General features: G+C 42.9%; 1 protein-coding gene and 1 non-coding gene across 2 annotated transcripts in view; one reads left to right on the plus strand and one right to left on the minus strand.

Moving 5' to 3' along the window:
* Positions 1-1,085: 1,085 nt before the first annotated feature.
* Ssu72 (SSU72 homolog, RNA polymerase II CTD phosphatase) overlaps positions 1,086-17,748 on the plus strand; it is a 29,765-nt gene continuing 13,102 nt past the window's right edge. Inside the window, exons 1-2 of the mRNA XM_021159338.1 lie at positions 1,086-1,715; positions 12,175-12,318. Of these exons, the coding sequence (XP_021014997.1) occupies positions 1,636-1,715; positions 12,175-12,318 (224 nt within the window). The 5' untranslated portion in view covers positions 1,086-1,635. The remainder of the gene's footprint in view (positions 1,716-12,174; positions 12,319-17,748) is intronic.
* LOC115030915 lies at positions 16,622-16,723 on the minus strand. Its single transcript, XR_003836516.1, has one exon. It is a non-coding gene; the product is annotated as a U6 spliceosomal RNA (small nuclear RNA).

Below are 17,748 nucleotides of genomic sequence, written 5' to 3' on the forward strand. Positions count from 1 at the left end.
TTGGCTTTCAGAGTGTCCATGTGATGGTCTCTGTGGGCTTGCTCTCAATATTCTCCTCCTCATAAACACAAGGAACAATGATGGCAGACTTCAATATCAATGAGGAGGTTTATAGTGGGAAATTTAGTTTCAAAATAGGACTGGAGAGATGGCTCAGCGGTTAAGAGCACTGACTGCTTTTCCAAAGATCCTGAGTTCAATTCCCAGCAACCAAATGGTGACTCACGATCATCTGTAATGGAATCCCATGCTGTCTTCTAGTGTGACTGAAGACAGCCATAGTGTACTCATATATATAAATAAACTTTAAAAGAAAAAAAAATTGCATGGAGGCTAGAAGATTCTAGGCCTAGGCAAACAGGTAGTCTTTGAGACAATTACTATAAGCGAATAAAATATACTTTTTAAAGGAGGGAGAAGGGATGAAAAAGAAAAGAGGAAGATACAGGAATAATAGGAATAAAGGGTAGATTTATGGCTTTTGTTTGTTTGTTTGTTTGTTTTGTTTTGAGACAGGGTTTCTCTGTATAGCCCTGGCTGTCCTGGAACTCACTCTGTAGACCAGGCTGGCCTCGAACTCAGAAACTTGCCTGCCTCTGTCTCCCAAGTGCTGGGATTAAAGGCGTGTGCCACCACCGCCCGGCAAAACACAGCTTTTGTTATAACTAACTACACATTATCTACCTTCTTGTCCCTGACAATCTCATACTGCTCCAACTTTAAGAGTTCTCAGAATCTCCAAACAACTCATCTAATCCCCTTCACTTCTTGACCATTCCATTCGAGCTAGAGGGGACAGGTCACTAGGCGGGCAGGCAGGCTATAAATCGACCTGTTTACCGAGTTCTAGATTAAAGAAAAGTGTGAGGCACCACGCCCTGCAGCAACTCTATTTCTCCCACTCTCTCTCTCTCTTGAGATCGAGCTCTCAATAGGCAACCTAAACTGGTTTCCAACAGAGAAGCGATTTTCCTGCCAGTTTTCCGATTGGCCGAACTTGAAGAGCACACTACCTCACCCATATTTTCGTATCATTTAAATGTTAAGCTGCAACGGGCTCACAGAGGAAGTGACGTGCTTCTAGAAGTCCAGTGAATCTGAGGAAGGTACTCGTGATAGAGATAGGACACAAACGAAGTGCTGGAGCCCAGTGCATCTATGAAGTTGGCAGAGTGACCACCTGGAAGAAACCGGAATGAAAAACCTCCCAACCACACCAAGAGAAGCCGCGGAAAGCACTTGAGACTCCCCCACCCGCCCAACGCCGGTCCCACGGAAGTTTTCAGTATTGCGCAAGCGCCGCGCCTAGCGCGTCATCTAAGGCGACGGTACATTCGGACGCAGGCGCGGCTCACACCGCTCTAGTTGCCGGCGCAGGATCTGTGACGTCACATGCCGGCGAAGGTGGTCCACGACCGCTGGCCTTCGCTGCTCTCAGGCTGATTCAGCGTCGGCCGGTCGCCCTCCCGCGCCTGCTGCAGCACGGCCCAGGAGAGCACCGTCGGCCAACCCCACGCGTTACGTTACGTTCACTTCCGTGTCGCAGATTTCCGGTTACCGCCATCTTCCTCGCGCGGAAGCCGGCTTCTAGGTGGGAGCTCCGTAGCGAGAGCAGTGGGTAGTTCGGTCGGTGCCATGCCGTCATCGCCGCTGCGGGTGGCGGTGGTGTGCTCGAGTAACCAGAATCGGAGCATGGAAGCACACAACATCCTCAGGTAGTGCAAGCTCCACCTGCCCTCCGCCCCTCCCCTCCTCTTTCCCACTGATTCGTGTCCAGTCCCCGACCCTGTACTGACTGGGCCGCGGGAGGTAGGGCCACGCCCGGCTTACACGCTCAGCGAACCCTCAGTGGGATCTGTCCGCGCGACGCCCTCTGGTAGAGTAGGCATCCCCGAAATCCTAGAGGTGGCGTGCCATACGACAGCTGGGGGCCTCTGGGTTCTGGACGACGGGGCAGTATCACGGGGTAGGCCAAGGTCTTTCCGTGCTGCGAAGGGTGCCTGGTGTTTATCTTCCCCGTATACGTGTCGTCAGGCCACATTGGAAAGCTCTCAACACGTCATATCAAGATGGAACGAGTCTGGAAGCAACAACAGTGATCTGAGTTGTTAACGTCAGGAACTGTTTATTGCTGTCTTCGTTTGCGAGTCTCATGCACAAGCCACCACCCCTCTCAGCCCCATAACTTTAGTCAGTAATTTCTGGAGCACACGAATTCATTTGGTTCAGTGGGACCTCCTCATATTTCTTCACGAATTCACCAGTGTCTAGTAGGGCATTCATCTTTGATAGTATTTTATCTTTAAAAAAAATCTCTTGACAAAATGAGAAACTGATGCACTGTATTACAGTTAAAATGGGGGTTTGTAAATTTTAACTTAGTACAGTAGAAATGTCTTTTTTCCCCCAGAGTTAACGGTTTGTGAACTTTTAAAACTTTTACAAATATTATTTTTTGGCAATGTCGGTTTTTTTGTTTTTTGTTTTTTTACCCTCAAAACAGGGTCTCTGTGTAGTTCTGGCTGTCCTGGAACTCAGTCTGTATACCTGGTCGGTCTCAGACTCAGAGAATTGGCTGCCTCTGTATTTAGAGATTAGAGGTGTGCTGCTGGTTTTGAACTCACTTTTCACCTGCCTCCCTTGTGTTGTTATTACTAATAGGAGTTTGCCACCATACCAAGCACTGTCTTGTGTTTTCTTAGTCACCCAGAGTGTTAGTTGTCTATTATCTCAAATTCTGAAGTTTCATTCTTTGTAATGCTTAGTACATAGACCAGTAGTTCTCAACCTTCCTAATGCTGCAACCATTTAATATAGTCCTCATTTTGCAGTGACCCCCCCTCAACAATAAAATTATTTTTGTTGCTACTTTATAATTTAATTCTGCTTTTATGAATTGTAGTGTAAATATAAGTATGTTTTCTGATGGTCTTAGGTTACTCTTGTGAGAAGGTGGTTTGAGCGGTTATTGAGAACGGCTGACATAGGGCATAGCCTTTACTTAGTTTTGTTTGTTTTGTAGATGGTGATGTGTTTGAATTTAAGCAGTAGGGGCTACAATGTATAAAGCTAGCCTAAACTGTAAGACACCATCTCAAAAAAAAAAGGTGGGGTCCATATCCTACTTCAGATTGTATCCTTGAACTAAAATTCATCTTGCTTGAGTGAGAAGATCACGAAGATATGATGCCATGCCCTGCCTTTGTGAGTTATCTATACACACATACACCTAACAGGTCTAAAAAGCACTCTATAACCTGCTCTTGTTGAGATACTGTGGACTTACTAGTTTTAGGTATTTTTACATTGTACCTGGAGATAGAACTTTGGTTTGTGTTATCCTCAGTAATTCAATCTACCTACTTTTAGACAGGTTCTCTCCTGAGTCTTGGGACTCACACTTAGGTTCCTGTGGCAAGCTCTGCCTCAATACTGACCAATCTTCCAGCATCCTTCCCCCACCCCACACCCTTTTTGGGCTCATCTCACACTGTAGCTCAGGCTCTGGTTGAACTTGTGTTTTGGCTTTACTGCCTCTGCCTCCCATGCTAGGGTTGTAAATGTAATACACAGTTCTCTGCTCTTTTTTCCTCTTTCATATTTACATGTTGAATTTAAATATACTTATTCATGTTTAATGAACAAGGGTGAGGTTATGGGTAATCAGAGATTCTCTACAGCCATTGATTTTTGTCATTGTTCTTCATTAGTAGGCATCAAGTGATTCTAACTTAAGTGACAACTTCCTTGTGCTGTGTAAAAATCTTCGCACAGGTTCTGGTTACTATTTTAGCATAAATTCCTGGAAATGGCATCACTGGACAAATGGTGGGCATGTTTCACATTCTTACATTTTTTAAGGGTGTTTTCCAGAATACTGCATATTTATACATTCCCCGTTGCCTCTCAGTCTCAAGAAAGAATCTTTCTTTTTTTTAAACCCCAAAATAGAAAAATAGTAAGTATACTTCAAGAAGACAATAGGAAGTGGTGGAGCACACTCAGCACTTGGAGGCAGAGGCAGATGGATCTTTGAGTTTAAGGTCAGCCTGGACCAGGAGAGCCAGGGCTGGTGCACAGAGGAAATCTGTCTCAAAAACAAAACAGGCTAGGCCTCAACTAGTGTGTTGCCTGCTACAGTTTTTTGTTTTGTTTTATTTGCACGTTGCTAAGGCAGAAAGCAACCTGTAATTTTTTTTTTTTTTTTTTTTTTTGTTTTTCGAGACAGGGTTTCTCTGTATAGCTCTGGCTGTTCTGGAACTCACTTTGTAGACCAGGCTGGCCTTGAACTCAGAAATCCACTTGTCTCTGCCTCCCAAGTGCTGGGATTAAAGGCGTGCGCCACCACGCCTGCCCTTTGTTGTAGTTATTACATAGAGAGTTGAGAGTTCCAGGCCAGCCTGGGCTACATGGGACCCCATCTAAAAGTAAGAGACAGAGATAGACTTGTGATAGGCAAGCAGGTGTGAGGCCTAGCTGAGTATGTGTAAGTCCCAGAGTAGGAGAAACAAGCTTAGGAGAGATGGTCTGATGAGCACCTCTACGAGAGTATTTTTCTTAAAGCTGTTTAAGTTCATCTTGCCTGTGCGTGTACCTGTAGTGTGGGGGTGTGGAGGCCAGAGTTAGTTAACCTCCTGTTGCTCTCAATCATGTTTTGAGACAAAGTCTCAAATGTATCTGGAGCTTACTAATTAGACATACTGGCTGACAGCAAACTCTTAAGTTTCTGCTGTCTTCATGCTAAGATTAGCCAAACACCACCATGGCCAGTTATTTGTTTGTTGGTTTGGCGTATTTAAAGATATTTAAACTTGTAAGCTCAAACCCCAATTTCTTTCTTTTTTCGCTTTCTTTCTTTTCTTATTTCTCTTCTTTTTTTCTTTCTCTCTTTCTTTCTTTCTTTCTTTCTTTCTTTCTTTCTTTCTTTCTTTCTTTCTTCCTCTCTTTGTTTCAGACTTATTTATTTATTAATCTAATGTATATGAGTACACTGTAGCTGTCTTCAGACACACCAGAAGAGGGCATTGGATCCCATTACAGATGGTCATGAGCCAGCATGTGATTGCTGGGGACTGAACTCAGGACCTCTGCAAGAGCAGACAGTGTTCTTAACACTGAGCAATCTGTCCAGCCCTAGTACTTCCTGTTTTGAGATGGACTTGTTTTTAGAAGCAGTGGATTCAGGATTTCAGTGCTCTGCTAAAATCATACTTTAAAATCCCATTTATCACTACAGAACATTAAGTGGTAGGGGAATACCAGAACCTGTGTTAGGTTTTGGGACATTTCCTTTGGCATTTTACCATTTTACTTTCCATCTTTGGTACACTAGTGAAACAGTTTTGTTTGCCCTTAGTGTAGCATTTTCTACAAAGAATTCACTTATAGATTTTTGATAGGTGTGAAAGACATTTATTTTTAGAAGAATAGTTGCCCTTCAGGCAAAGCTGTTGGTTGTCAGGAGTATTTTTATAGCATTCACTGCCTTTATGTAAGAAGCAGATTGTCACCATACAAGATGGGCTGTTATGCCAGTTTCAGAAGCTTCAAAGAAAGCAGAGCTTCTGTTGCTAATTAGCCTTTTTGCCACTTGGGAACAGCTTTTTTTTTTTTTTTTTTGGTGGTGGTGGTGGTGAAAGACCTGCATTGCAATTTATTTTTAATTAGGATGCTTAAAAGTAATAGTTCAGAAAGTTGGGGGAGGGGAGGCACTTCCTAATGTGATGGGCTGACCATGCAGGCAGCTCTTGGGCTTGCAGTCTTATCAAGGCTAGGTCAGGTTGTTTGGGGGATGATGTAAGAATGTAGACAGATTCAAATGGAGAATGTTCCCTGTGGAAAATGCAGCATCGGCCTTAGAACCTTCTGGGGATTGTGGCCGTGTCTATCATGCACTTTCCAATGTTCTTGGGGACCTGCTTGGTCTGTATAATGAGGATGTTATGTGCATTTAAAGTGACTCTGTCTCCTACCTTACTTGTTTTTTTGGGATTCCTAGACTAGTTAGTCTCAGAACCCTGAGGTCAAGTTGCTTTCCCTGCCTTTTAGCCTTCTGAGTAGCTGAGACTTCAGGCTTGAGCCAAAGGGTCTATCTCTATATCTCACTTAAAGTACTTCAGGGAAATGACCAAAAAGAAACGAGCCTTAGGCATCGGCTTTTTTGTTTTGTTTTGTTTTTTGAGACAGGGTTTCTCTGTATAGCCCTGGCTGTCCTGGAACTCACTCTGTAGACCAGGCTGGCCTCCCAAGTGCTGGGATTAAAGATGTGCACCACCACCTGGCTCTAGCTTTTTACTTTGTTAAAATATTCTGGTAATCCCTTTAGTGTAGATCTTAGGCAATGGAGGAAGGGACCTTTTGGGAAAAGTGGTCTCAGGTCTTTCTTGGTTTGACTCAACTAAGGTGACTTTTTGAATACCCAGCTTATTCACACTTGGTCACAAGTAGCTTTGGTTATAAAACTTGAGATCTTTCACTTCATTCATGCCTGTGAAGAACGTGCCAGGATTCAGAGCAGAACTACTCCTGATCCATACTGAAGAGCCTTATTTAGCTAATAATATAATGACTTCTTATCACTTCAGACACAGGACTTATTGCAGATATTTTCAAGTCTGTATAATTCTCAGTTCCTGTTACAATGGTTTACTGTGCAGTTTTTGTAACATGTAGGAACTTTTAAGACTTGCTCTTTTCAGAGATGATCATCCCTTCTTTCTGGGCATTGCTACCAGCCAATTTTTGTAGTGTGATCTTCCTTTTACAAATTTGTGTATTTTGTGTGTGTGTGTATACATACATATATACATTTTGTTTGTTTTTTGAGACAGGGTTTCTCTGTATAGCCCTGGCTGTCCTGGAACTCACTCTGTAGACCAGGCTGGCCTCGAACTCAACTGCCTCTGCCTCCCAAGGGCTGGGTGGGATCAAAGGTGTGCACCACCACTGCCCAGCAAGAACAAATATTCTTAACTGCAAAGCCATCTCTTCAGCCCCTATACTTGTTCTGTTTTTAAACTCGTTGGCTTGAAGAGGCAAGTCTGTCTTGTGATCCCTAATCCCAGCACTCCTGCAGAGCATGCTCATGGAGGGTGAAGTCTTGTAATTAGGGCGAGTAATTGAACTGTAAAACAACAACAGAGAGACAAGCAGATGCTCTAACCGGATGGTGCTTCTTTGGACCTCTGCCACCATACCTCATTCTTGTTCGTGTTTCCCTAAAAAGTAGTTCTTTTATTGTATATTATCCAGGTTGGTAAGCAAATGCCTTGACCCTCTCAAGAAGGCATTGTGTTTCAATTTCCTGTCACATGTCCCAGTTTGCTTGTGTCGCCTTTGCAGTTATAAACAACAGCTGGCTTTGTTGCTTTCCTACTCACTATTTGTTGGAACATTGGAAATTTTGTGTTTCAGGTTTCATAGTTTGGGTGTATGCGGATTTAGGACTTAATGATGATTCTCTGCTTTAGGTTGTATTCCTTTTGTCATACTCTGGGGGCCTAGTTATACAGCTTGGACATTCTAGAAACAGGGGAACTGACTCAGCTTTTTATCAACCTCAGCTGAGGTGTCCCACAGCGCTAGCTCCAGGACAGAAAAACCATATATATATATTTGTATATATTTGGTTTTTTTAACCAATAAAATATAACCATATTTGTGTGTACATATTATATATATAATTTATGTGTGTGTGCTTGTACATATGTGTATATATGTATGTATATGTATATATAAAATATGTATATAAAATATTTTTTAATTTTGTGACGAGGTTTCTCTTTCCTGGAACAAGCTCTATTGAACAGGCTGTCCTCAAACTCAGGAATCTATCTGCCTGTCTCTGCCTCCCAAGGGCTAGGGTTAAAGGTTTGTACCACAGAACCTAGCTAGAATTATTTTTTATATGTCTGCCTTTGTGAACTCTTTGTAAGTGATGTGTGTTCTAATCTAGGACTGTGTTGCCTGGTACCAGTTCTCTTTTAGCCAGACAAGTATGCTCCTGTTTTGGAGATGATGATATAGAACTTCAAAGGATTCTGCATAAACTTATAACCAAGTGGCTTATAACAAATGGCATTTTTGGTCACAGGCAACACTTTGAATGTCTTTGTGTGTCCCCCTCCCCCTTTTTATGTTTGAATGAGCTTCTGGAAGTGAGGTTCTGGGTTTGCAGGTGTAGGTGGTTTTATTCACGTAGGTGTGAACTCATGTACTGTAAATGCTGGCTGAGCAGCCTTGTGTCTAGCTGCACTGAGAAATCTATCCTAGTTCATGTCATTGTGCTGTTGTCTGTTCACAGTCCCAGTCACTTCCTTTATACCTGCAGCATGCTACCATGTACATCCTCAGGATATAGCAGTGAACTTGTCTGATTGGTCCTTCTCTATTTGTTCCTGACTCTGTAAGAAATAACTCAAAAACAAACCTGAGCTTTCAGTTTTCCTTACTCTTCTTCACTGTCATATTTATTTCCATCATTACTTTTTAGGGTCTCAATATAGACTATTGTCCAGTACAGCCTCAGATTTATGGTCCTCCGGCCTTAACGTCAAATGATGGTAGAATAGGTCTTCATCACTTCCTTTTTCACTTTGAACTCTGGTTTTTTGAGACAGGGTTTCTCTGTATAGCTCTGGCTGTCCTGGAACTCACTTTGTAGACCAGGCTGGCCTCGAACTCAGAAATCAGCCTGCCTCTGCCTCCTGAGTGCTGGGATTAAAGGCGTGCGCCACCACGCCCGGCTCCTCACTTTGAACTCTTAAATGGAATAGTTGAAAACTAGTACCTGCACATTTTGTTTTTCTCTTACACATGAAATAAAATATTGTTAGATGTACAGGTCACTTTCTTAATTCTAAGTTCATGTTAATTGTCCCTTCTGTGGGGTTATGAGTCATGTTTCTTTTAGCATTTGGGTCTGGATGGATGAGTCTAAACAAGCGCTTGTCCTGCACATATCAGGACGTTGAACAGCATGCTTACCCAGTAGTGACAGTCAAAGACGTTTTAGATAATTCTAAATGTGCTGAGTTACAATTAAACGAACAACAATGAAAACAGAATTGTGTGTGTTGGCTTCAAGGCTAGCCAGATATATATAGTGAATTCCAGGTGAGCATGGGTTACATACTGAGACCCTGTCTGAAAACAATAGCAAAAAAGCTGTACCAGAGTGATACTTTTATAAAATCATAACGATTGAGTTAGGCATGGTGATACTAGCCTTTAATCTCAGAGTTAAGAAATCAAAGGCTGTTAGATTTCTGTGAGCTCAAGGCCAGCCTGGCCTATTAAAGAGTTTCAAGACTGCCGGGCATGGTGGCACATGCCTTTAATCCTAGCACTTTGGAGGCAGAGGCAGGTGGATTTCTGAGTTCGAGGCCAGCAAAGACTACATAGTGAGATCCTGTTTCAGAAAGCCAAAAAGTGTGTGTGGGGCTGGGGGAGGGGAGGGCCCGCTATGAGTTGCATTTTTGGGAGCTGGAGGGGTAACTCAGTGGTTAGGAGTATTTGCTAATTTTACAGAGTTTAGAGTTTAGAGTTCAGTTTCCAGCATCCACATGATGGTGTACAATCATCTGCAACTCCAGTTATGGGGGGTCCAGTGTTCTATTCTGACCATAGACATCATGCAGGCAAGACACATACACATAAAGTAAATAAATCTAAAAAAAATTTTTTTTTAAAAGATTTATTTGTTTTATGTACATGAGTGTTCTGTCTGTCTGCATGGTTGCATACAAGTAGAGGGCATCAAATCCCATTATAGATGGTTGCGAGCCACCATGTGGAAATTGAATTCTGGACCTCAGGAAAAGAAGCCAGTGCTCTTAGTCACTGAACCATCTCTCCAGCCCCCCATGTTTAAAAAACAAAAATTTTAAGGATTCTACTTTTGTTAAGTTTAAAAGAACCCAAGTCAGTTTTTTTTGGGTTTTTTTTGGTTGTTGTTTGTTTGTTTTTTGTTTTCAAGACTGGGTTTCTCTGTATAGCTCTGGCTGTCCTGGAACTCACTTTGTAGAGCAGGCTGGCCTCGAACTCAGAAATCCACCTGCCTCTGCCTCCCCAGTGCTGGGATTAAAGGCGTGCGCCACCACGCCCGGAGTCAGTTGAGCTTTGTGGCGCATGCCTTAAATCCCAACAGTTAGGAGGCAAGAGGTAGGTGGATCTCTGAGTTAAAGGCCAGCCTGGTCTACATAATGAGTTCCAGTATAGCCAAAACTACGTGGTGAGATCTGTCTCAAAAAACCAGAACCACAACAAAATAAAACCAAGTTCTATTCTAAATTAACTTCTTGTAAATGTAACCTGTTGTGACAGACAATGGTAGGTCCCTGGTTAAACACAGAAATGTCTGTTTTGAGGCACTTTTCTCTTGATGTAGATGTGGCTTGTAAGGTCTAATTAGGTTGGTCTGTAACTCTTTGCATTTTCTCTGGTTTATCAAAATCTGCACCCTGCTGGGTTCCATGAAAGTCACTGCAGCTGTTGTGACAATTTGTCTCTGCAGGACCCCGCTTGTGTACTTAAGTCTTCCTTGCTAAGGGGTTGGTCAGGTGACTACAGTGTTCTAAATTTCAGTCAGTCAGCATTTTGAGTTTGGAGTAACAGCATTGAACAGCTAGAATTTCCTACATTTAGCTTTGCAATACCAATTCTCTTCTGATTGAATTCATGTAACTTGTTACAGAATTTTTTGTTTGTTTTGTTTGTTCTGTTTTTGTTTTTTTCGAGACAGGGTTTTTCTGTATAGCCCTGGCTGTCCTGGAACTCACTTTGTAGACCAGGCTGGCCTCGAACTCAGAAATCCGCCTGCCTCTGCCTCCCGAGTACTGGGATTAAAGGCGTGCGCCACCACCGCCCAGCTTGTTACACAATTTTTAAAAAATGGTTTTAACATTCAGTTAAAGTGTAGGTTTGGTGTGGTGGCATAGGACTAATCTCAATACCCTGGAGACTAAAGCAGGAAGGTCTCGAGTTCAAGCGCAACCTGATTGATTTGGAAAGACCAAGCCTCAATAAACAAGCAAACAAACAAACAGGTTCGCAGATACTCGTTTTTTCAAGTGCCTGCTCTGTAAACATGACAATCCAGCATCCACATTAAAGTCGGGTGGGTGTGTATGTGTGTCCCTAGCACTAGGGGCAGGTACTTTGGGTGAGAGCACAGGTGGATTCCTGCAGCTCATTGGCCAGCCATTCTAGAGGAATTGAACTACCGTCTTCTCCTAAAAAAAGGTGGAGGGGCACTGAGGAGGAAAGTGTGGTGGCTTTCACACGCACAAATGTGCACACACCCATGAAAACCTACATGTGCACTAAAAAGTAAAAACTTAAAGCATTTTCTTAATACTTAAAGTTCACTTTTGTTGTTTTTATTGTTTTAATTTTTTTAAAATATTTATTTATTTATTATGTATACAGTGTTCTGCCTGCACGTGTGCCTGTGGGCTAGAAGAGGGTGCCAGATCTCATTACAGATGGTTGTGAGCCACCTTGGGGTTGCTGGGAATTGAACTCAGGACCTCTGGAAGAGCAGACAGTGCCCTTACCTTCTGAGCCATCTCTCAAGCCCTTGTTTTAATTTCTTTAAACCTCATTTTGTGTGTATGGTATATATGGAAGCACGTACAGTGAATGTGGGGACACTGTGTGTTTGAGAACCAGAGGACAACTTACAATGTTAGTTCCAGAATTGAAAGTCATCAGGCAGCTGGGCGTGGTGGCGCACGCCTTTAATCCCAGCACTCGGGAGGCAGAGGCAGGCGGATTTCTGAGTTCGAGGTCAGCCTGGTCTACAAAGTGGGTTCCAGGAGAAGCCGGGGCTTAAAAAGAAACCCCTTCTCTAAAAAAAAAAAAAAAAAAAAAAAAAAAAGAAAGTCATCAGGCTTACACAGCAAGTAAATTTACCTATTGGGCCATTGTGTCCCCCTAAAAAAGAGTTGGTGAGATGGCTGATAAAGGCACTTACTACCAAGTTTGATGACCTGAGATCTTTCTCTAGAACCTACATGATAGAACTAGAGACACATACATAAATAAATAGATACATTAATTAATTGATAAAATATTAAAAGAAAAGTAGGCTGTTCATTTTTGTTTTATTTCTTTTGGCTGAGAACTGTATGTTTAAATCCAACTGTGATGTTTTTTCTTCTTTGTGTCTTCCAGCAAGCGAGGTTTCAGTGTCCGCTCCTTTGGAACAGGAACTCATGTGAAGCTCCCAGGACCAGCACCTGACAAGCCCAATGTTTACGACTTCAAAACCACATATGACCAGATGTACAATGATCTCCTCAGGAAAGACAAAGAACTGTATCCCATGGCTGACCCTTAGAGAGCCAGAGTGGTCATCTGGTGGGTGTGATTTGTGACTGGGAGTCACTCTGATCCCCCACCCTGCAGGGTGTGTTTTATGTGAAACAGGACCTGCAAATGTGTTCTGGCATATAGGCCAGTGGTGCCTACATCAGTCCTTTTTTATTTATAAGAAGTCAGTTTTTTAGTTTCCTTCTTTTTTTTCTTTCTGTTTTCCTTTTTTTTTTCTTTTTCTTCTTTCTTTCTTTTGTAAATTTGAGATAGAGTCTCACTATGTGACCCTGGCTAGCCTGAGATTCACTCTGTAGACCAGGCTGACCTTGAACTCACAGATCCTCATGCCTCTGCCTCCTGTGTGCTGGGATTATAGACATGGGACACTAGCCCAATGGAGAATTCAGTTTCTTTCCTCCTGCCCCTGGAGAGTCTAGAGCAGTGGTTCTCAGCCTGTGGTTGGGACTCCTTTGGGGGTGTCAAACAGCCCTTTTACAGGGATTGTCTAAAACCATTGGAAAACACAGATATTTACATTGTGATTCATAACAGTAGCAAAATTACAGTAATAAAATAGCAAGAAAATAATTTTTGGTTGGTAGTCACCACAACATGAGGAACCATATTAAAGGGTGGCAGCATCAGGAAGGTTGAGAACCACTGGTCTAGAGGCAGCCACACATGTAAGCCTACTGGATGTGATAATCAGAAGGCCCTGCTATGTTGCTAAACGGTAGTGCATAGATGAGTAAATAGAAACTGCATCACACTGTAGGCCTCCTAACTGCTTCCTTTACAAAGGTGCGCGCACACGGAACCATTGGTAAGGCTGTTTGACATTACTGTAGCTCCTGGAAATATATTAGCTGGGTTAGTGGCTCATGCCTATAATCTCAGCCTTTGGGGGGCTGAGGCAGGGAGATTGCTGCAAGTTTGATGCCAGCCTGGGCTGCAAGTTTGAGGCTAGCTTGGGCTGTAGAGCAAGACCCTGTCACAAAAAGTTGCTGTGTTTACCAAACAGAAGCATGAAAAAACATAGTATTCTGCGAGAACTTCAAGAAGAAGTAAAACAGTCTGAATTTTGTACTGGACACTCGTGGGGAAAGACAGGGGTATTTTAACGTCAGTTCTCCATACCACACATTGTATAATGGTTAAGCTAATCAGTGCTTCAGGTTGATGAGCAGAGCAGGTCATCTCACTTGAAATTTCCCATGTTCATAAGCTTAGCCTGTGCATAGAGGCCAAATGTGTGCATCAAACAACTTGGACTTTTAGAGATCAGACCTCTGGGGTTTTTTGTTTGTTTGTTTGTTTGTTTGCTTGTTTTTGTTTTTCGAGACAGGGTTTCTCTGTGTAGCCCTGGCTGCCCTGGAACTCACTGGTGGCCTTGAACTCAGAAATCTGCCTGCCTCTGGTTTTATACATGCTCTTCTAGCCTAGCACTTGTCTATTGAGTCATTTCTCTTTTTTTTTTGTTTTTTTTGTTTTTTTCAGAGACAGGGTTTCTCTGTATAGCTCTGGCTGTCCCAGAACTCACAGGCTAGCCTTGAGCCTGCCTCTGCCTCCCGAGTGCTGGGATTAAAGGCATGCACCACCACTCCCGACCATTGAATCATTTCTGATACAAACTTTCTTTTTTTAGAGACATGTTCCCACTATGTATCCCTGGTTGGCTTGTAACAATATGTATAGACAAAGCTGGCCTCCAACTTAGATCCCCTTATCTCTTCTGCTTCCACCTCCTGGCTGCTGGGGTTACTTGTTAGCTTCACTTCTTAAGTTTTTAGGCAGCGTTTCACTAAATTGCCCAAGCTGGCCTTGACAAAACTGTAGCACCGGTCAACCATAAACATGTTGCCCTGGCACTGCTTCCCAAGAGTCTGAAGTTATATTCTTTTTTTTTTTTTTTTTTTTTGGTTTTTCGAGGCAGGGTTTCTCTGTGTAGCCTTGGCTGTCCTGGAACTCACACTGTAGACCAGGCTGGCCTCGAACTCAGAAATCCGCCTACCTCTGCCTCCCGAGTGCTGGGATTAAAGGCATGCGCCACCACGCCCGGCTTTTTTGTTTTGTTTTGTTTTGTTTTTTTTTTTTGAAGTTATATTCTTACTCCTTTTAATATAAACTAAACTTTAAGCTAGTGTTGAGTCCTAGCTACTCTAGAAGCTGAAGCAACAGGTCACTTATCTAGGAGTTCATGGCTAACCTGGGTAACTGGGAGGCCTCAAGGAAAAGAGCATGCTCTGAGTATTACTGCACAGGTCGCACTCAGGAAGTTGAAGTGGGATGATCTTGAGACTTTCTCAAGAAAGAAGAATATAATAAACCAAAAATGTTTATATAAGTGCAAACAGGAATTAGGTAGCTTGAAGTGTCCAAATGCCTTCTAACAAAATGTAAATCCTTGTAGTCACAACTTTGCCACCCCCACCCTACATCCCAGTCCTCCCTCAGCTGCAGGCTGCAGTTGTACCATGGTAAGTGCAGACATTGCGTCAGAAACACAGGTGTTTCCTGTTAGCCATACTTGCCTTTTGGGGTACAATTGGGAGTGTTTGAGGTTGTAGCGTGCCTATGGCCTGTACCACAGTGACACTGAACCCACCCTGGGGTAAGAGAGTACTTCTGACACTTCACCCCACTCAGAAGGCCAGGAGCCTAAATTGGGGGGGAGGGGTGTTAAGTATTCCTCTGAATGTTGAGAGGCGCCAGGTGTTACTCTCACATCCTTTCCCAAAGAGCTCCTAAGTTTGGGGTGAGGGGTGCATCTCAGAACAGCTTCTTCCTGGAGCGAGCCTCTTTGGTAAATGTGATATACTCCTTTCCCTTAGAGTCACAGGGACAGATTACGTACCGTAAAGTCTCAGAAACTCTGATTTTGGGGGCTTGGTGTTTTTCCTTGGCTCTAGGAAAAAGTTGAGGGTTTTTTCTTTCTTTCTTTTTTCTTTTTTTTTTTTTAATTTTTTTCAAGACTAGACTTCTCCAGGTAGCACTGCTGTCCTGGGACTCATTCTATAGACCAGACTGGCCTTGAAAATTTTTTTGATTGTTTTCAAGATAGGATCTCTTATGCATCTCTGTTTGTCCTAGAACTTGCTATGTAGAACAGGCTGGCCTCTGTTAGGATTAAAGGCATGCTTTACCATGCCCAGGTCTTATCTGCCTTTGAACTCTCTTCAGTTAGTACTGTTTATTTTTGATACTCTTGTATTTTGTGACAGGATTAAATATGCAGTAATGCACATGTTAATATTCTCTTTATTATAAAATAAATTTTAATATTGAAACCAACAGACTTCCCAGTTTCTGGACAGGGTCGCTCTTAATATGTTTTACAAGCACCAGGATTAGGCTTCAGCTATTTAGGTAGCTCTAGAAGGAATGGAGGCCAGCATCTAGGAGTGGTATATTTTTTATAGGGTGATGGTTTAACTGTTAGTGGCTCCCTCTTAAGATGTGCAGACTATACAGAAAAGAACTATATGTATGAGCTCTTAATGTGTTGGGGACAGGAGTGGCAGGTAGGGTAGCTTGTAGCCATGTTGGTAGCTTGGTGATAAGTCTTCAGTATTTGCCTGTCGAGATCCCTCTAGGTGGGTCACCTCTTGGTTGGTCCTCAGGAAGCTTATTACTTATTTACTTGCTGTAGGAAGTATATTGGTCTAGGTGGGGCCAGAATGAGGCATAACAATGTACTTAATGCTTTTCTGTGTTTTCAGTATTATCCTTGTCCCAAAGAAGGTCTCTTCCAGGGAATTTACAGACAAGCCAAGTTAGATAAGGGCATTGTTGGGATTATATGAAGGGGTTGGGGATAGAGGTAGGATCACTATATGGGAGACCCATTTGTTCCAGGGCAGACCATCACAGGGAATTGGGAAAGGAGTGGTTCCTCGCTGTGGAAATAACTCTGATCGTGTTCCTTAGTCAGTAGTAAGTGTCCCTGCAAGTGTCCCTTACATAAGAGCCATACTTTTATAGTGGAAGCTAAAAGAATACTTTAAGATGTAACTCAAAGGTGAAAGCACTCTTTATATTTTCAAGGAGGAAAAGATTCTTGATTAGGACTGGGGGGCCTCGTGGCCCTAGACCACCTCTGACATACTTTTTAAAAAAAAATTTATTTATTTACTTTATATCTCAATATTGACACCCCCCCCCCATTCTCCCAGTACCCTTCCCCTTTCTCCTCTGAGAAGGGAGAGCCCCCCTCTGGGTATCACCCCCACAACCCCCAAGCACATCCTCTCCCACTGAGGCCAGACAAGGTGGCCCAGTTAGGGGAACAGGATCCAGAGGCAGGCTAAAAAATATGGGACGGTTCATGGGTTTGCATGTCATCCTTGCACAGGGACCATGCTAATCTGTACCATTCCAGTTTTAGTGTATGTGCTGCCAAAGCGATTACTCTGCCATGTTTTCTATTCTCTGTGTAGCTAGGACCTGAGTTTCTTCATGTGTGCCACGTGATGACATTCTGGTAAGTGAATTAAAACATATAAGCTGAGCAGAGTAGCAGCCACCTGAAATCCTAACACTTGGGCAGCAAACATAATAGTTAAAAAAGAAACATGCACATGCCTAGATCAGTGATAGGAATTCTCAGTTCACCTGATTTCTACAGATTCTGTCTTTGAAACCAGATATGGTGGTCATGTACCACCATCTAAGCTGCTCTGTGCAGTGAGGCAGGAGGATGACCAGGAGGAGCTTGCCAATGCAGGGTCTACCTGGATAACAGACGATTTCCCTTTCTTAAAAATGAAAGAGCCGAGCAGTGGTGTTGCACGCCTTTAATCCCAGCACTCGGGAGGCAGAGGCTGGTGGATTTCCTAGTTCAAGGCCAGCCTGGTCTACAAAGTGAGTTCCAGGACAGCCAGGGCCACACAGAGAAACCCTGTCAAGAAACAAAAATGAAAGAAAGTGGTAGATATAGTGTCACATAACCTATTTTCCCAGTATTTAGAAGGTTCAGGTTGAGTTTAAGGCCAGCCTGTGTTAAATAAGCAAGACCCTGTCTTAAATCTTCATTTAGGTGGTTTTGTTTTTTGTTGTTTTTTAATTTCATTAAGAGGAGCCTATTAGTTCTGTTTATCAGTGTCAGATGTACCTGGAACAATGTTGGTGATATGATCTGATTTTTGTTCATGGGGAATGGTCAGTCTTACCAGTGAACTATCAAGAGATTAAGGAAGTGGGTCAGAACAAACACTCGCCGGGAAGCGCGCCCTGCTCTTGCTCCTGCCTCTGCTCCCCATTGCTAATGCGGAGGCCATGAACTGTTCATAAGACACTACAGGACGTAGTTACTACTCTTCCTGAAACTTGCATATATGTTGTAAAGTGGACCTGTAAGTCTGCTCTCTCTAGTATGCTTGGATTTATCTTTGGGATCTTGGAATCACCTTTTGAGTTTAGAATATATTTTAGCTG

The sequence above is a fragment of the Mus caroli genome, chromosome 4, assembly GCF_900094665.2.
Source record: "Mus caroli chromosome 4, CAROLI_EIJ_v1.1, whole genome shotgun sequence".
NCBI lineage: Eukaryota > Metazoa > Chordata > Mammalia > Rodentia > Muridae > Mus > Mus caroli.